Source organism: Microcaecilia unicolor, chromosome 9, assembly GCF_901765095.1.
Source record: "Microcaecilia unicolor chromosome 9, aMicUni1.1, whole genome shotgun sequence".
Lineage (NCBI taxonomy): Eukaryota > Metazoa > Chordata > Amphibia > Gymnophiona > Siphonopidae > Microcaecilia > Microcaecilia unicolor.
In genome coordinates this window covers 149,545,827-149,566,326 of record NC_044039.1, presented here as the reverse complement: position 1 = coordinate 149,566,326, position 20,500 = coordinate 149,545,827, and the positions used below count along the sequence as shown (strand labels likewise).

Sequence of the window (20,500 nt, the reverse complement as noted above, 5' to 3'; positions counted from 1 at the left end):
TCCATACCCACTGCTGGGTAAATGGAGGATGCCCAGATCCATGTGCTCATGCTGTATAAAGAGAGCTAGGAGAGACTAGGCAGATGGCATTAATGTGACTGAAGTCAGATCCCATTCAGGTCAGTTGCTTGCTTCCTGCTGCTGTATAGAAACATAGGATCTTATGTATGTCATATGCTATGTGCAAGGTAGCCATGGTGTGTATCAGCAGCCTAGCAGGCTCATTCTGCTATCCAGGCTAGACGTTGGTTCCCAAACCTGATCCTGGAATCACCCCAGCCAGTCAGGTTTTCAGGTGGATCAAATTGAATTTTCATAAGAGAGATTTGCATACACTGCCTCCACTAAATGCAGATCTCTCTCATGAATATTCATTGTGGTTATTCTGAAATCCTGACTGGCTAGGGTGCCTCCAAGACCAGGTTTGGGAACCACTGCTAAATGCTATTAGCAGCAAGGCGTGGCCCTGAGGTGAGTGGTATATTCAAGGATTACTAATATTGGCAGTGACAAAACAGACCAGCCATTTCTGTTTGACATAGAATCATGTGGTAACAGGCTATGCAAACACAGGAAGAAATTCAGTAATGTAGAAAGACCCGTGTGAGGCTTTCTTAGTATAGAAGAACATGAGAATTGCCATACTGGGTCAGACAGATGGTCTATCTAGGCCAGTATCCTGCTTCCAGCAGCGGCAAATCCAGATCACAAGTACCTGGCAGAATCCCAACGAATAGCAAGATTCCATGCTACTGATCCCAGGAATGAGTAGTGGCTTTCCCCATGTCTGTCTTAACAGCAGATATGGACTTTTCCTCCAGGAACTTGTCCAAACCTTTCTCAAATCCAGATATACTAACCACTGTAACCACATTCTCTGATTAGTTCCAGAGTTTAACTATTTGTTGAGTAAAAATATTTTCTCCTGTTTGTTTTAAAAATATTTACCATGCAACCTATGGAGTGTCCCCTCATCTTTTTACATTTTGAAAGAGTAAACTGTCATCGTCATTGTTAGGGTTTATACCAATTTTGTGGAAAAGTCCATTCAAAGTGGTTCACTTCATAAACAAAAAAAACAATCAATTCACTTTTACCCAGTCTACTACACTCAGGATTTTGTAGACCTTTTTTATATCCTCCCTTTAACTCTTATATGAGGAAAGGCTAAAGGGGTTAGGGCTCTCCAGCTTGGAGAAAAGAAAGTAGTTCCATCCCCTTAATCATTTTGGTTGTCCTTCTTTGAACCTTTTCTAATTCTGCTATATTGTTTTTGAGATACAGCAACCAGAATTGCATACAATTCTCAAGGTGAAGTTACACCATGGAGCGATGGAGGCATTATATTCTTTCTTATTTTCTATTCTTTTCCTAATAAGTCTTAACATTCTGTTTCCTTATTTTTGACTACCATCGCACACTGAAAAGAAGATTTCCACGTAGTGTCATGTAATTAAACTCTGGAATTCGTTGCCAGAGAATGTGGTAAAGACGGTTAGCTTAGCGGAGTTTTAAAAAGGTTTGAACGGCTTCCTAAAGGAAAAGTCCATAGACCATTATTAAATGGACTTGGGGGAAATCCACTATTTCTGGGATAAGCAGCATAAAATGTTTTGTACTTTTTTGGGATCTTGCCTTCACCTCTCTCCTGTTTCCCGTGGAGCTCTCCTTTTCCAACACAATAACCTTTATTTAAAAAAAAAAAAAAAAAAAAGTAGGGAGAAGGAAAGAGGTTTTTTGGAGAGCATGAGACAGAATATCAGTCCTGAGCCTTCTCATCTATGGTAACACTTGGTGGAGACTGTGAGCTTGGGAGGATCAGCCAGCAGTGGTAAGTCCAACTTAAGTTTGATTCGGAACCGCTTGGAGGGCTGCAAGTTCTACTTGGTGCGGGGGAGAGATCCTGACTCACTGCTTGGGACACATGCTGCGCTGGTGACAGTCGGGGTGAATGGCGACTCCCATGGGGGCAGTTAAGCGGTGTTCATGCTATGAGTCCCATTGGCCAGCATCGAGACGTTGCAGTGCGTGCAAGCCGGGAATCCGGTGGGACACGGAGGAAACAGCAGCGGCACATCTTCAGATTTGGTACAGCATCCGAATATGCCAAGGTCTCCGGCAGGGCTGGTGTGCAGATTGATGCAGGAGAACACAGAAACGGGCACCATTTTGTCGGGATCAACTGGCAGTGAGGAGCAGCCTCTGTCTGGTCACGCGTGGAGCACAGCTTCCATTTTACAGCCTCAAGGCCCGACAGAGCATTCAGCTGCATGGGGATCTTTGTTTTCTCCGAGTTTATATTGTTCTTACACAAGGCCTATTTTCTGAAGCAGGGACAGTCAGAATTGTTGTACTGTGCTTCAGTTTCTTGCCCCTGTGACTCCTAAGAGATCTTGTTTAGACCTCCAGGAGTGGGCAGATGAGGCTATTTCTGCGTCTCCCTCCTTATCTGATGTGGCCTCAGAGGATCTATTGCTGAGGGAGCCATTAGAGGAGGGAGTGCACTACCTACACTAGCCTTCCAGTTCAGAGCAGTTTACAAAATAAGATATTGGAGAATACCCAGGAATTACAATGATAAAAACTATAAATATATTTCCTACCTCACTTTCCACTTAACTTTCAAAATAATTACAGAATAAAAGTGGTATTCTAATCTTCAGCTCTGATAACACTATACCAAATTCAGTATATATTTCCTAAATAAAAATTTTTAATATTAGGTCTGAATTCTATGTAAGAGCCAGATAATCTGATTATAATTGAAATTTCTTTTCCAAACCTAGCTGCTTCAAAAGATAGCAAATATTCATAAATTTGCAACCTTTTTATCCTCTAGGAGAGGGGAAAGAAAAACAGTTATCACACAGCTTCCGAGAGTCCCTAATATTTATTGCTAACTTAAAATGTCCATGGAAATAAGATGGGACCAGGCCATATAAGGTCTTGTAAAGAAAACACGACAATTTGAACAAAATTCTGGCATCAATCTGTAGCCAGTTCAACTTAATATAATGTTGAGATAAACTATCAAATTTTTTTCAGTGAATAAATTAAATGAAGTGTCATGTTTGACTAGTATAAAGCCTTGTTCTCTACAGATTGTTCAGAGATGAGAGGTCCACATCTTTGCTCATCTGGTTAGTTTTAAGTTAGCGAGTTGTTTAAGGTTGTTATGTTTATTCTGAGTTTCTCCTTACTAGTAGTAGTACTGCTTGTCTACTTAAATACTGAGGAGCTGGACTGGATGCCAAGAGAGAGATGTCTCAGCTCAGTTTTCAGTTCTCTATTTCCACCTGCTGGTTGATGGACACAACAAATGGAAAAAAAAATTATCAAGTAAGGTCTAATTTCTCCTTAAAAATTGGTGTTAAATTGCCTACCTTCCAGTCTTCAGGTACCACAGACAATGTTAATGAAAGGTTACAGAGCACTAATAATAGATCATCAATTTCATTTGAGTTCTTCCAGTACCCTGGGGTGTATACCGTCTGGTCCAGGTGATTTACTGCTCTTTAACTTGATGATTTGCCTCAGTTCTTCTTCCAGGTTTACTGAAATTTTGTTTCAGTTCCTCTGTATCATCATTCTTGAATAACATTTCTGGCACACCCTCAGTAATTGACATACCTGAAAAACTTATTACTATGAGTTTTTGCCTCTATGGCATTTTCTTTATCAAGGCTTTGCATCTAACTTGGTAATGTAGCATATCTAGATTTTCAGAAAGCTTTTGACAAAGTTCCTCATGAGAGACTCCTAAGAAAATTAAAAAAGTCATGTGATAGGAAGCAATGTCCTTCTGTGGATTAGGAATTGGTTATTGGGACAGAAAACAGAGGGTAGGGTTAAATGACCATTTTTCTCAATAGAGGACGGTAAATAATGGAGTGCCGCAGGGATTTGTACTTGGACCACTGCTATTTAACATATTTATAAATGATCTGGAAATCGGAATGACTGGTGAGGTGATTAAATTTGCAGATGACACAAAACTATTCAAAGTTGTCAAAATGCATGCGGATTGTGAAAAATTGCAGGAAGAACTTAGGAAACTGGAAAACTGGCCATTCAAATGGCAGATGAAATTTAATGTAGACAAATGCAAAGTGATGCAAAGAATAATCCGAATCCTAGTTACCTGATGCTAGTATCCACCTTGGGGGTCAGCACCCTAGAAAAAGATCTAAGTGTCGTCGTAGACAATACGCTGAAATCTTATGCCTAGTGTGCGGCGGCAGCCAAACAAGCAAACAGGATGCTAGGAATTATTAGGAAAGGGATGCAAAATAAGACCAAGAATATTATAATGTCTCTTTATCGCTCCATGATGCAAACTCACCTTGAGTATTGCATTCAGTTCTGGTCACCATATCTCAAAAAAGATATATCGGAATTAGAAAAGGCTCAAAGAAGAGCAACCAAAATGTTAAAGGGGATGGGACTCCTCTTATATGAGGAAAGCCTAAAGAGGTTAGAGCTCTCTTCAGCTTGGAAAAGAGACGGCTGAGGGGGGATAAGATTGAGGTTTGCAAAATCCTGAGTGGAGTAGAATGGGTAAAAGTGAATCGATTTTTCATTCTTTGTTAAATTACTGTAACCTTATTTTACCTTTTTGTTAATAAAATTAATAAAAATACTTGGATTAAAAACAAATAAGAGGAAATATTTTTTCACTCAAATAATAGTTAAGCCCTGGAACTTGTTGCCAGAGGATGAGGTAACAGCGGTTAGCTTATCTGGGTTTAAAGAAGGTTTGGACAAGTTCCTAAAGGAAAAGTTCATAGTCTGTTATTGAGATTAGACATGGGGGAAGCTGCTGCTTGCCCCGAGATTGGTAGCATGGAATGTTGCTACTAGTTGGGTTTCTGCCAGGTACTTGTGACCTGGATTGACCACTGTTGGAAGCAGGATTCTGGGCTAGGTGGACCTTTGGTCTGACTATTTTATGTTCTTAACTTGCCAGTACATATGCTGCTTCCTGTTTTCTTTATTCATATCCTGTTCCTATTTTTTGAAAGATGTTATTTTGTTTCTAAGCCTCTTTCACTTCAACTTTTAACCATGCTGGCTGTCATTTTAACCTTCTTTGCGCCTTTAATATGTGGATTACATCTGATCTGGGCTTCCAAAATAGTATTTTTAAAACAATATCCATGCCAAATTTAAACTCCTAACCTTGTGGCTGCTCCTTTTTTTTTTTTTTTTACCATTTTTCTCATTTTATCATAGTTGCTGTGTCTTCACACCAATTATTAACTCAAATTTGATAGTTATGATCACTGTTTCCCAGCGGACCCAACACTGTTACCTCTCACATCAAGTCCTACATTCCACTAAGGACTAGATCTAAAATAGCTTCCCCTTTTGCCGGTTCCTGGACTGTTGCTCTAAAAAAACAGCCATTTATTTCATCTAGGAATTTTACCCTCTGGCATTTCCCGACGTGACATTTATCCAGCCAGTACTGTGGTAATTGAAATCAAGAAAATCACAAAAAACACACTTAAGGTGGGCACTGCAGTGCTCATAAAATTGGTCAAAAAATCTGTTTGTTAGACTCAAGGCCCTTTTTAACATAGCAGCACCCCTCTCCAATTTGATCCATTGTGATTTAATTTGTACCCTGGTAACACTCTGGTGGATCCTCTTCTACTTCTATCCCTCTGCTGTCGACGTACCTCAGGGTTCTGTTCTTGGTTCCCCTCCTCTTTTCTATCTACACTTCTTCCCTTGGTTCATTAATCTCATCCCATGGCTTTTCCTACCATCTCTATGCTGATGACTCCCAAATCTACCTTTCTACCCCTGATATCTCACCTTGCATCCAAACCAAAGTTTCAGCGTGCTTGTCTGACATTGCTGTCTGGATGTCTCAAAGCCACCTGAAATTAAATATGACCAAAACCGAGCTTCTCATTTTCCCCCCCCAAACCCACCTCCCCCCCCCCCCCCCCCCCCCCCCGTTTTCTATTTCTGTTGATGGCTCTCTCATTCTCCCTGTCTCCTCAGCTCGAAACCTTGGGGTCATCTTTGACTCTTCTCTCTCCTTCTCTGCTCATATCCAGGAGATCGCCAAGACCTGTCGTTTCTTTCTTTACAACAGCCGTAAAATCCGCCCCTTTCTTTCCGAGCACTCTACCAAAACCCTCATCCACACCCTTGTCACCTCTCGTTTAGACTACTGCAATCTGCTTCTTGCTGACCTCCCACTTAGTCACCTCTCCCCTCTCCAGTCGGTTCAAAACTCTGCTGCCCGTCTCATCTTCCGCCAGGGTCGCTTTACTCATACTACCCCTCTCCTCAAGACCCTTCACTGGCTCCCTATCCGTTTTCGCATCCTGTTCAAACTTCTTCTACTAACCTATAAATGTACTCACTCTGCTGCTCCCCAGTATCTCTCCACACTCGTCCTTCCCTACACCCCTTCCCATGCACTCCGCTCCATGGATAAATCCTTCTTATCTGTTCCCTTCTCCACTATTGCCAACTCCAGACTTTGCGCCTTCTGTCTCGCTGCACCCTACGCCTGGAATAAACTTCCTGAGCCCCTACGTCTTGCCCCATCCTTGGCCACCTTTAAATCTAGACTGAATGTGATGGAACCTGTCCTAGATGTGGTGGAGGAGAAGCAGGTTTAGGTCACATGTTCTGGCTGTGCCCCTTAACAAAGGAGTTCTGGGGGGAGATCACTCAAGCATTACAACAAATGTGGGGATGCACCGTAGTCTGTGATCCCCTCCTATTGTTCTATAAATACAAATTTTCAGGACCACCACCTCCGGGGTTCAAGCGTTTTGTGTGCTTGGCGACACTATATGGGATCTCCACCATTTTAAAGTTCTGGCTGTCTGACTTGAAACCATCACTGGCATATTGGAGAACACAGCTACTGTACCAAATGAAACTTGAAAGATGTGGTGTCCACTCACTGGACTCTGTATCAGGGGAGAAATTTCGCATACACTGGGAACCTTTATGGTTGACCATGCCTTCCAGAGGCCGCAGCTATATTCTGAACATCTGAACAGCTCAAAGGGGAGGGGGAGGGAGGAAGGGGGGGATAGTCACATGAGAAATGGATTCCAATGTTTGTCTAATTTTTAGGTTAAGTTGTATTCATAAGTAAAGACAACAATAATTGTTAATCGGTCGGGGAGGGGCGGGAGAAGGGTAGTCTTGGCTAATGTTAAATGGGATGACGTGCAGACAAGTGCAAATTTGTTCAAGGTGATGTTATTGATATATGTCTTGTGCGTGGTTAAAAGACTGTACTGTTTCTTGTCTGTACAATGTCATCAATAAAAACTATTGAATATAAATCTAGACTGAAAGCCCACCTCTTTAACATTGTTTTTGACTCATAACCACTCTCTTCCACCTACCTTCCTCTCTTCCTTCCCATTCACATTAATTGATTTGATTTGCTTTCTTTATTTATTTTTTGTCTATTAGATTGTAAGCTCTTTGAGCAGAGACTGTCTTTCTTCTATGTTTGTGCAGCGCTGCGTATGCCTTGTAGCGCTATAGAAATGCTAAATAGTAGTAGTAGTAGTAGTACAGAGGGGCATTAAAGAAAAAATAATAAATCTCAGTCCAAAAAAATAAAAGTCCTGCTCTTAACGTCCCAAAAAAAAAGGCCATCTTAAAGCCCACCCTAGTCCCGCCCAAAACATTCCCACAACACGCCCTTTTGCTGTTTGGACGAACTGCAGTGTGAAACATCCAAATTCTGTCTTTCCAAAATCAGAATTTGGACATTTTTAGCAGATTGACATATTTTAGGCATTTTAAGACTCCCATCTGCTTTGAAAATGAGCTCCACAGTGTCTCATTGGTTGGCTTTCTACCAGGTCTCTAAGATGCCTATTATATCTACTACTTAATTTAGTGCTTTATTCTCTAACTCTCCCATCTTATTTTTTAGGCTTCTAGCATTAGTATACAGACTTTTCAAATTGTTTGTTTTTAGCTACAAGATGCTTAAAAGTTGATGGGGATAATTGGCAATCTTTGCTCTCCCCTTAAAGGCTCCTGGCTTTCTTTTCACCTTTGTTTCGACTTCTCTATCTGAATACCCTGGTTTCCTGATTTGATAGTATCCTTCAAAGAGGCCTCACTCCGAGCTGTGGGTTCCTAAGTGGCTGCCTGTCGGTCTCCACTCCCGCCCTGCCCCATTCTAGTTTAAAAGTTTATCTTTCTCCTTTTTTAAATGTTGATGCCAGCAGCCTCATTCCACCCTGGTTAAGGTAGAGCCCAACTTTCTGAAATAGACTCCCCTTTCCCCAGAGTGTTGCCAAGTTCCTAACACATAAAACCCTCCTCTCTGCACTATTGTCTCATCCCCGCATTGAAGTTCCAGAGTTCTGCTTGTCTCTTATGTCCTGTGTGTGGAACAGGCAGCATTTCTGAAAATGCTACTATGGAGGTTCTGGATTTCAACTTTATAGCAAGAACATAAATTTGACTTCCAGAAACTCCCTCCCACATTTTCCTATGTCATTGGTACACACGTGTACCAAGACAGCTGGCTCCTTCCCAGCACTGTCTAAAATTTTATCTAGGTGATGCGTGATGTCTGCCACCTTCGCATCAGACAGGCAAGTGACCAAATGATCCTCATGCCCACTAGCTACCCAGCTATCTACATGGCTAATGATTGAATCACCAGCTTATGATAATGGATAGTTAGTAGAATTCAGCATGTTGATAGTCTAGTGTCAAGAAATGTCAGTTGTGAGGTATTGATAGGGGTCACCCAGATTACCTTCTCAGTGTATCTGTAAAATGGGTTAGCTGAATGAATGAATGAGGTGGGAAATGAGTAGAAATGTTTTTTCCTTCTTTCTCCAGAATCTGTGTATTTCAGACTGCAGAGTGTGTCTAAGCTGATCATTAATGAATTAGTCCTTTTCTGGCAGTGCTTAGTTTGACTCTCCAAATTCAGAACTGCCAGCTCTGATTTTTGCATTATGACAATGACTTGACCTTATACAAAGTGTGGACTGTTGAGTTCTTGTCAGGTCTCCTTTTTGTGGTGGTGTTTTCATTCCTGGAGCTTCCCAAAGATGGTTTCTTGACTGAGACAGTTTGGCACAAAGTGATTTGAATATTTTGGTTTTTTTCAGAGGAGAATGTGTTGGGCCAGCTGGGTAGAGGAGTCTATGTGCTGATGAGCGGTCTGGACCTGGAGAGGCTGGTGCTGGCTGGAGGACCATTGGGGTAAATGTATTGTGAGCAAGCCCAGTTTCAAGGCTTATTTATTCCATCTCTCCACAAGAGATTCTTGTGGGGGGGGGGGGGGTATATAACATAACATACAAAGGCCTCCTTTTATTAAACTGTGGTAAGCACTAGCACGTGCTTACCACAGCTTAAAAGGACTTACTGCGGGGCATATTGAAATGACCCATGGTAAGTTCCGAAATTACACATGCAAACCACGCACTAAATAACTTTTCTTGGAGGGGGCGGAGAGTGGACATGACAGCACAAATCAGCGCAGCTACATTGCTGTTTACTAACTGATTAGTGTGGGATTAGCGTATGAACCATACTAAATAGGTGGCAGGAAGGGCTCACGTGCTAATTTTTGGCAACAGCCTCAAGCTAATGGCAACATTAAGCACGGCCATTAATTTGGAAAATCGGCTGTTTTCCAGCAGTGGTAAAAATGGCCTTAGCACGCGGGAGAGACCCGTGTAAGGGCACAGTAAGGCCAATTTTTACCGTAACTTGGTAAAAGGACCTCAAAGTCTTCTATACTGCTATTACACAGTAAATTACTTCAATGTGGTTTACAAGAACAAGCAAACTTGTACAGCACTAGAAATTATGTAGTATAAAAGGTTTCAGCTTAAACATTTAGCTGTTTTGTTTCACTGAGACTAATCCTTTCTGCCACTTCTCCTCCTCCATTCTCCCCTGCAGAGGGAGAAAATCACCGGATGTTCTGAGCTTTCACAATTTTGTGGGAGCATAAAATATCATTTGGAGCAAGAGATGGGCACAGCTACCTGAGTCCTATTCTTTTTATTTCACTTCTCAAGCAGCTCTCCCTGTGTCCACTCGTTCAGAACCCCCCACCAGACATACCCACCACACACGCCTATCTTCTTTCCAGATCTTCCCATCTCATTTCTCTGTTTCTTAGGATTATGCAGGCTGTCATCGACCATGCTTTCCCGTACCTGCATGACAGAGAAGCATTTGGCCAGAAAATTGGCTACTTCCAGGTGAGTGAAAAGAAGGTTATGCAAATGTTGGAGCAGGGAGGGAGAGAGGGACAGATTCAGAAATCTTAAGGGTTGCAAGTGGTGTAGCAGCTGATTTTCAGAGAGAATAGGATAGAAACTGAGTGTACTGCAGTATCTCATGCTCCTACAAAGAACTCAGAGTGATTCACAACATAATAATTACCATATTTTTCGGACTATAAGACGCACCGGACCATAAGACGCACCTAGGTTTTAGAGGAGGGAAATAGGAAAAAAAAAATTCGGACTATAAGACGCACTTTTTCCCTCCTCTAAAACCTAGGTGCTCCGGTGCGTCTTGTCCGAATCCCTCCCTCCGAGTTCGGGATCGCCCTCCCTAGGGTTACCTCCCCTCCCCCTGGCCCTGTCACGACCTCTCCCCTTACTCATGCGATCTTCCCTGGTGGTCTAGTGACGTCGGGGCAGGAAAGAGCCCCCTCTTTCCTGCCCAGCGCGCTGCTCTCCATCCTCCTGTATGCTGCCTGTGACGGTCTCGGCGAGATTCAAAATGGCTGCCGAGAATTGAAGTCTCGCGAGGCCACTTCAATTCTCAGCGGCCATTTTGAATCTCGCCGAGACCGTCACAGGCAGCATACAGGAGGATGCAGAGCAGCGCGCTGGGCAGGAAAGAGGGGGCTCTTTCCTGCCCCGACGTCACTAGACCACCAGGGAAGATCGCATGAGTAAGGGGAGAGGTCGTGACAGGGCCGAGGGGAGGGGAGGGGAGGTAACCCTAGGGAGGGCGATCCCGAACTCGGAGGGAGAGCGGGTGGCCTGCTAAATCTCTACCTTTGGACTATAAGACACACCCCCCATTTTCCTCCCAAATTTGGGGGGAAAAAAGTGCGTCTTATAGTCCGAAAAATACGGTAATACATTTCATCCTTTCTCGCTTTATTGTAAGAGAGAGAATTCAGTAGTGCAGTGAGGATCAAGTAGAACCTAGAAGAAGGGGAGGTTCGACTAGACCTATTTTTCATAACTAACTGCCTTTCATGCGTCGTAGCTCATTATCTAACGTCTAGTAGTAGAAAAAAAAAAAACCCTGTGCTAAGAGATGGTCTGAAAGTTAATTTACGGATGGGGATGGGATTTGGTATACCACTTCTCTGTGGTTACAATCAAAGCAATTTATATATTCCCCTGAATTCTATAAATGGGGCTAAAAATTGCGCAATCTAACTGAATAACGAGGCAATTAGTGTGGATAATTGAGCCCTAACGATCATCAGTGCTAATTGGCATTAATTTTTTTTTTTTTTTGTTACATTTGTACCCTGCGCTTTCCCACTCATGGCAGGCTCAATGCGGCTTACATGGGGCAATGGAGGGTTAAGTGACTCGCCCAGAGTCACAAGGAGCTGCAATGGGAATTGAACCCAGTTCCCCTAATTCTCAGGCCATTGCATGAATTGTTAGACTACGCCTCCACTCTGTCAACATGCAGATCCACAAACGGATCAGTCAGTTTACTGAATGGATGCTTATTACAGATGAAGGGAAATTCTATAATGCAGCGCCTCGATTTAGGCACTAGGAAAGAGGCCCCCTTGCAGATAACACACTGTGTATGTTAAGCGGGTATTTGCAGAATAGTAGTTAGACAGCATGCTAGCCTTTGTGCATGTAAGTGTGCACATGTGTGGGTGTGTAATTTCTAGTATGTCAAACATTTACATGTGTAACACTCTACCCTTCTCTGCTTCTCAGCTCTGAATGCACATTCAGACAATGTAGGGCTGTACTGTGTCCTGCACAGTTCAAATTCTGCTGTCAGAGCCTGAGCTTGTGCTGGTAAGCACCAGGCAAGGGGTGGGGGGAGTGATGTGCATACCAGAAGTACTCCTGGGAGGGTGGGGGCATAAGAAGATGGATTTTTCTAGTATATTCCTTCAGGCTTATTTTCAAAAGAGAAGGGCGCCCATCTTCCGACACAAATCGGGAGATGGACGTCCTTCTCTCAGGGTTGCCCAAATCGGCATAATCGAGAGCCGATTTTGGGCGTCCTCAACTGCTTTCCGTCGCGGGGACGACCAAAGTTCACGGGGGCTTGTCGGCACCGTAGCAAAGGCAGGACTGGGGCGTGCTCAGCCGATAATGGAAAAAAGAAGGGCGTCCCTGACGAGCACTTGGCCGACTTTACTTGGTCCATTTTTTGTTGCAACCAAGCCTCAAAAAGGTGCCCGAACTGACCAGATGACCACCGGAGGGAATCGGGGATGACCTCCCCTTACTCCCCCAGTGGTCACCAACCCCCTCCCACCCTCAAAAAAAAAAAAACTTAAATTTTTTTTTTTTCCCAGCCTCAAATGTCATACCCAGCTCTCTGACAACAGTATGCAGGTCCCTGGAGCAGTGCAGTTTTAGTGGGTGCAGTGCACTTCAGGCAGGCGGACCCAGGCCCATTCCCCCCTACCTGTTACACTTGTGGTGGTAATTGTGAGCCATCCAGAACCCACCCAAAACCCACTATACCCACATGAGGGTGCCCCCCCCCTTCACCCCTTAGAGCTATGGTAGCGGTGTACAGTTGTGGGGAGTGGGTTTTGGGGGGGCTCAGCACCGAAGGTAAGGGAGCTATGCACCTGGGAGCAATTTGTGAAGTCCACTGCAGTATCCCCTAGGGTGCCCGTTTGGTGTCCTGGCATGTCAGGGGGACCAGTGCACTACGAATTCTGGCTCCTCCCACGACCAAAGGGCTTGGATTTGGTCATTTTTGAGATGGGCATCCTCGGTTTTCATTATCGCCAAAAACCGTGGACTACCATCTCTAAGGTCGACCATCTCAACATTTAGGTCGACCATCTCTAAGGTCGACCTAAATGTTGAGATTTGGGCGTCCCCGACCATATTATCGAAACGAAAGATGGATGCCCATCTTGTTTTGATAATACGGGTTTCCCTGCCCCTTCGCGTGGCCGTCCTGCGAGGACGCCCTCATGAAAGCTTGGGCACCCTATTCGATTATGCCCCTCGTGTCAATCTGAGCTGCATAAGAAATATTGAGTACTACTTTTAGCCTAAGAAAAATATGCTACCAATATCTGTGCTCATTTGGGGGGGCGGGGGGAGTGGGAAATAAGTGCAGTGGAAGGGTAAAGAACTGGGTAGGGTTGTGCATACAGATGGGGAGAGAGAAAGCTAGGAAGGTGTGTTGGTGGGGATTCTGAAAGAGTGCAGTGAGGGGCTGAGAGAACTAAAGTGGGACGTGAGCCAGGGTGGGGGGTGATGGTGCTGGTGATGATTGAGAGAGAATAATGGTTGGGTGTGCATGAGAGGAGGATATTAAGAAAGGTATGGTGGGGTGTGTTCTTCGGAGGTTTGAGAGCTCTGTGTGTGTGGTTTGTGCTGGGGGTAAGAATGGCTTCAGAGATAGGGGTGTGTCTACTGGGGAGCTGTGAGAGAGAGCTTTGGGCTTCTATATGGTGGGGCAGGGGGAGGTTGAGAGAGCTATGCCCCTCCTTGTGTCAATCTGAGCTGCTTAAGAAATATTGAGTACTACTTTTAGCCCAGCATACCTTTAGTGTATACTCTAGTGGATCCTCCTCTACTTCTATCCCATTGTCAGTTGGTGTACCTCAGGGATCTGTCCTGGGACCTCTTCTTTTCTCCATCTATACTTCTTCCCTTGGTACTCTGATCTCATCCCATGGTTTTCAGTATCATCTTTACGCTGATGACTCCCAGATCTACCTCTCCACACCAGAATTCTCAGCCGAAATCCAGGCCAAAGTATCAGCCTGCCTGTCTGACATTGCTGCCTGGATGTCTCAGCGCCATCTGAAACTAAACATGACCAAGACTGAGCTTCTTATCTTTCCCCCTAAACCAACCTCTCCTCCTTCCCCATTCTCTATTTCTGTGGATAACACTCTCATCCTTCCTGTCTCATCAGCTCGTAACCTTGGGGTCATCTTCGACTTCTCCCTCTCCTTCTCTGCACATATTCAGCAGACTGCTAAAACCTGTCGTTTCTTTCTCTATAACATCACCAAAATTCGCCCTTTCCTTTCTGAGCACACTACCAGAACCCTCATCCACACTCTTATTACCTCTCGCTTAGACTATTGCAACTTGCTTCTCACAGGTCTCCCACTTAGCCATCTCTCTCCTCTTCAATCTGTTCAAATTTCTGCTGCACGACTAATATTCTGCAAGTGTCTTTATGCTTATATTAGCCCTCTCCTCAAGTCACTTCACTGGCTTCCTATCCGTTTCCGCATACAGTTCAAACTCCTCTTATTGACCTATAAGTGTATTCACTCTGCAGCTCCTCAGTACATTTCCACTCTCATCTCTCCCTACATTCCTTCCCGGGAACTCCGTTCACTGGGTAAATCTCTCTTATCTGCACCCTTCTCCACTGCTAACTCCAGACTCCGTTCCTTTTATCTTGCTGCACCATATGCCTGGAATATACTTCCTGAGCTGGTACATCAAGCTCCATCTCTGGCCGTCTTCAAATCTAAGCTAAAAGCCCACTTTTTTTATGCTGCTTTTAACTCCTAACCCTTATTCACTTGTTCAGAACCCTTATTTTATCATCCTCACTTTAATATTCCCTTATCTCTTGTTTGTCTGTCCTAATTAGATTGTAAGCTCTGTCGAGCAGGGACTGTCTCTTCATGTTCAAGTGTACAGCGCTACGTACATCTAGTAGTGCTTTAGAAATAAGTAATAGTAGCTATGGGGATGTTTGTGAAAAAGAGGGATGGAGAGAAATGGAGGGTGTCTTGCTGAGGGAGGGGAAGAGAGAAAGCTTGGGTGGGGGAGTGTCCATCCTGGACAAGGAACAAGAGTATAGTGGGGAGTTTATCTTGCAGAGAGGAAGGGCATCAAGTCGAGAGACGGAGTTCAAGCTAGTTGGGAGTGAGACTGCTGGGGGCTGGATTCAGGTTTGAGGCATGGAGGAGCCAGGCTTTTATGATGGGAGAATTCAACACAAGAAATTAGGAATAAAGAATGCTGAATTTTTCCCTAAGAGTATCTGTTATAGGGTACAATGGTTAATGAAAAGGTGATCAATACATGGCCTATTGGTAATTCTTTGGATCAGTAGGTATTTTTTAACTTCTATAGATACAATAGGAGTTTGTTTGGAAGATAAGGGGTTGTGCATTAATAGCCAGACCCATTAGTGGCTCCAAATATCCTGACTGAGTCCAGGGCTGAAAGACAGGGTTCTGGGGCTGTGAAATTGCTGCAGCACCATTGGCCATGGGGTATAGGCCTAGCAAAACCTTCACCCTTAGATGTAGCTATAAAACTTTCACTCAGACTTTCCACAGAAGTGGTTTCAAATTGTGATCTGTTCTTTCTTTGCTATTATGTAAGCTGATGCAGGGTAAGATGGCAGATATGTACACACGGTTGGTGGCGTGTCGACAGTACGTGTACAATGTGGCAAAGGCTTGTGATCAGGGACACATCAACAGCAAGGTGAGTTGGTGTCACGTTAAAAATGTCCAGTGAGGTGGTATGTTTTCACCAGTTCAGGAGCCAATCATGTGTATTGTGTGTCTTCCACCCTCCAGGACTGCGCAGGAGTAATTCTGTATACAGCAGAATGTGCAACTCAGGTGGCTTTGGACGGGATTCAGTGTTTAGGTAAGAGCACAGAAGTGAGCACACATTGAGGGTAGGTGTGTTTAAAAAGCGCCTATTTGACACCTGTTGTACAAAGGAAAGTAGGCGCCTACTTTTCTTTATATTTTATAGCTGGTGTAAATGGCCTAGATTGCACAAGAGCAAGAGTAGATGAAAAGATTTTGTGTACTCTGCCCATATGAATGCCCATCTACAAAGTACGTGCCATTGTATCTTGTCACATATTTACGAAATACCCCATAACCGGAAAATGGTCATTCATGACTAAATACAGGTACTTGCGTGCATTCTTGCCACCTGAAACTAGGCAGCTTCGTACAGACCACAGGCTGTGAGAAGCAACATGTTTCTATCATGATGAAGAAAGTCTATCAACACATTCAGCTCTGCTGAGAACTTCATGATCTCAGTTGTCTTAAGATTACATCTGTACGTTTCTTTAAGATCGGTAAGTAGTTCCTTCAGAGAGATTTCTGACACCACTTGACATTCAATTTTCTCAGTCCAAGGCCTAGAGCTGTGGAATGCACTCCCCCACCAACTTACAACTGCAATGCACCCTCCAGCGCTTCAACTCTGACTTGAAACCTTTCTCTTTCAGGATGCTTTCCAATAAGCGTTACTCCCCCCCCCCCCCCTAATCATGGAGGCACTGGATGAGAGTCATGATTGCATAGCTTTCCCCTCTTTGTCTCCCCCTCCCCCTGCTATCATATCATAAATTATATAGTTCTCCCCCCTTCTCTCCCATTTTCCTTTTCTGTTTTTTCCCTAATTATTTTAGCCTGTGCGCCGCTCAGGTGGCATGTTCGATGAGCAGGATAAAAAGCCTTTAATAAACTTGGACACTTGAATTTGCTACCATGTAACATGATGAAATATTTTTGTGAGGCAGTCTCTCCCCATGTAATCATTTACCGGTACATTTAATTATGAATTCAGCACTATACCCCGAGTCATGTATCATTCTCCGTCTAGTGTTCAACCGGTATTCTGGATTTTAATACACTCTCTGGTCATCAATAATCTCAACTATTGCAATGCGCTGCTCCAGGCTCTCTGAATAACAGATATGCAACTTGCATAAAATGGAGCATTACACTTCCAATCAGGTGCTTAAAAATGCTACCATGTGACCCCATCACTTAAAATGGTACATTGGCTGTCTCTGTCCCACAGAATCACATACAGAATTCTGTTACTTGTGTTTAAGATCCCCCACTCTTCCTTTCATGCTTAGTGATTCCCTACTACCCTGCTCAGGAACTTGGATCCTCTCAACAAAACAGTCTAGTAATTCTAACATTCAGAAAGATTAGATTTGATATTGCTTGGAGCACCATATTGAGAGTTACTGTTCCCACCCTCTGAAATGCCCACCCATCTAGAAACCTCCCTCTCTTGAGAAGCTTAAAGTTGGCCTGAAGATTTATCTCTTCGGTGATACTTTTGCCTGTCTTTTGGGGCACTTGTAAGGCACATGACCGACTGGTCTATTGAATGTCCAGCTTTTTCACTCTACCCTTCATTACTGATCTACCAAAAATTGTAGTTCTCTCTCTCTTCTGTTACTTTCAGTTCTTTTTACCTGTTTACTTGGAAGTCACGTGTATTGTAAACCACTCAGAAGATTCCCCAATATGTGGAGTAACAAATTCTGATTAAACTAGATTTTTTTTTTTTTTTAAACCCTTGAAAAATTTGAGTATTGAACCCATGCTTGGACTGGTCAGTCTCTTCTGCTTTTGCTTCAAAAAAATAAAAATTAAAAAAAAAAATTTTTTCCAGCTGTTGACTATAAACAACATTGCTCTAACAGGGAATGAAAAATGAAAGAAATCACTATCTGTTTCCACATACATTTAGTGCAATTGAATTGCCCTCCCAAGTTTTGAGATTTGGTTTGTGTTTTTGAAACTTACTTTTACTGATTTTCAGGCATGCTCAATATCAGCAGGGCAAGCTATCCTCAGCATACCCTGTCTCCAGATGTTCATAACACAACTGACATTTTCAACAAAAAGAACCTCCTCTCTTCCCTACCTGCTGCCCCCACACAAAATGCCTACACCAAAAGAAAACCAAAAACCCAGATTCCACTATCCCTGTGAGCACTTGGCCTCTTCCAGATAGAACTCCATAGTTCCCTCACATTCTCCTCTTTCCTGTGTGGCTTAGCCTGTAGCATGGCTATTTTTATCCTGTGTCTTAGAATGTAACATAAGAATATACTGGGTCAGACCTGGTCTATCTACTTCAGTATCCTGTTTCCAACAGTGGCCAATCCAGGTCTCAAGTACCTGACAGAAACCCAAATAATAGCAACCCCAATAGTACCAATCCCAGGACAAGCAGTGGCTTCCCCATGTCTGTCTCAATAGCAGATTGAGAACTTTTCCTCTGGGAACTTGTCCAATCCTTTTTTAAAACCCAGATAGGCTAACCGCTGTTACTACATCCTCCAGCAAAGAGTTTGAGTTTAACTATTAGTTGATAGAAAAAATATTTCCTCTTATTTGTTTTAAAAGTATTTCCATGTAACTTCATTGAGTGTCCCCTAGTTTTTGTACTTTTGAAATGAATACTATTACTACTTAATATTTCTAGAGCGCTACTAGGGTTACGCAGCGCTGTACAGTTTAGCTTCTACTCGTTCTGTACCACTCAGGATTTTGCTGACCTCAATCATATCTGAGCTGTCTCTTTTCCAAGCTGAAGAGCCCTAACCTCTTTAGCCATTCCTTATATGAGAGGAGTTCCATCCCTTTATTGTTTTGGTCACTCTTCTTTGAACCTTTTCTAATTCCGCTTCATCTTTTTTGAGATACGGCAACCAGAACTAAACACAATATTCAAGATGAGGTCGCACCTAGTATTCTCGGTGTTATTTAACATCCTTTTCCTAATAATTCCTATCATTCTGTTTGTTTTCTGTCAACATCGCACACAGGGCAGAACATTTCAGCGTATTGTCTACAATGACACCTAGATTTTTTTTCTTGGGTGCCGACCCCCAAGGTAGACCCTAGCATCAGGTAACTGTATGATTTGGATTGTTCTTCCCAATGTGTATCACTTTGCATTTGTCCACAGTAAATTTCATCTGCCATTTGGATGGCTAGTCTTCCAATTTCCTAAGATCTTCCTGCAGTGTTTCACAGTCCACATGTGCTTTAACAACCTTGAACAGTTTTGTGCCATATGCAGATTTAATCACCTCACTCGTTCCAATTTCCAGATCATTTATGTTTCGATCATTTTTATTAAACCGGTTGCAAGACAATTCCAGCATGTTAATAACGTTTTACAGCAATGTCCCTCCTATACTACCCCTTCCCCCCCACTCCCCACATATCCATCCCCCTTCTCCTCCTCAAGGATGCACTCTTAAACAGTAACAAAATTCACTTCTATAAACCAGGAACATTAGCACTCTTTGTCCCTTTCCATCCAACTCCCCTCCCCCCTCTTCACATTCAGTCAGGCAGTCCTCCTCCATATCATTATATGTATGTTGGTGCACAGTTAATTGAGAAGTTTACTCCTCAGAGTTGGCTGTAGGGTATCCCAAAACCTGCTCCACGTTTGCTTAAGGCTCCTGCCTTCTCTAGATTCAAGGTCTCGTACCCAACACCTCTACATTTTCATCAGCTCGATCATATGCTTAAGGCTCCTGCCTTCTCTAGATTCAAGGTCTCGTACCCACACCTCTCCATTTTCATCAGCTCGATCATATGTGTTCCAGATCATTTATAAATATGTTAAATAGCATTGGTCCCAGTACAGATCCCTGTAGCGCTCTACTATTCATCCTCCTTTATTGAGAAAAAATGCCATTTAACCCTACCTTCTGTTTTCTGTCCAATAACCAATTCCTAATCCACAACAGAACATTGCCTCCTATCCCATGAATCTTTAATTTTCTTCAGCCCACTATTTCCCTTCACCTGGGGCATCAGGGCTCTTCACTTGCCCTCTCCTCTCTGCAGCCACAAGCTTTTTTACCAACTGAGCAGCCTTCCCTCTCACAGTTCAGCAGGTAAGTGCACAGACAGCCGCTCTTTCACACCTGCAGGTACATTCAGCTTAGTTAATCCCTTATGTGTATGTGCTTTCAATATGCTTGAATGACTGGGTAGGACCCGAATTATGAAAGTGTTTTCTGCCCACATTCCTTCCAACACATCATAGGTAACACTTCCCATTGCCTTCAATCTTACAAGGTCATATACCCTCTAGCAAGAATCTCATACTGCTGCCTCATTACACTTCCATACCTTTCCTGAAATCGTTCTCGTTACATTCCCCCTGCAATTGAAAAAAGGGAAGTTTTTCATGTGGAATTTCTCTTTAAATTCCCATGCGCAGAATACCTGATTTTTTTTTTTTTAATCGTAGGATGGGGGGTCTGACTGTTGATCTGGTCTGATCATTTTTTATTAGGGTTTACTGTATACTGGAAAGAAAGGGGGAAACGAATATCACCATCAGTTTCCCCCCTTAGTGACTACGAGAGGGAAAATTGACTATGAGCAATTTTGGTCCAGCATAGAGCAGAAGATTCATTCACATTATTGTAATGAAGTAGTACTTAATGACAGTTGGAATACAATATCTGGAGAGGTCCCACTTAGTCA

At 43.2% G+C, this 20,500-nt stretch overlaps 1 protein-coding gene across 1 annotated transcript in view; it reads left to right on the top strand.

Annotated features, from left to right (window-relative positions):
* Positions 1–20,500, top strand: part of IVD (isovaleryl-CoA dehydrogenase) — a 98,841-nt gene that overhangs the window by 57,235 nt on the left and 21,106 nt on the right. The window contains exons 8-11 of the mRNA XM_030215155.1: positions 9,129–9,222; positions 10,154–10,235; positions 15,591–15,695; positions 15,791–15,863. Of these exons, the coding sequence (XP_030071015.1) occupies positions 9,129–9,222; positions 10,154–10,235; positions 15,591–15,695; positions 15,791–15,863 (354 nt within the window). The remainder of the gene's footprint in view (positions 1–9,128; positions 9,223–10,153; positions 10,236–15,590; positions 15,696–15,790; positions 15,864–20,500) is intronic.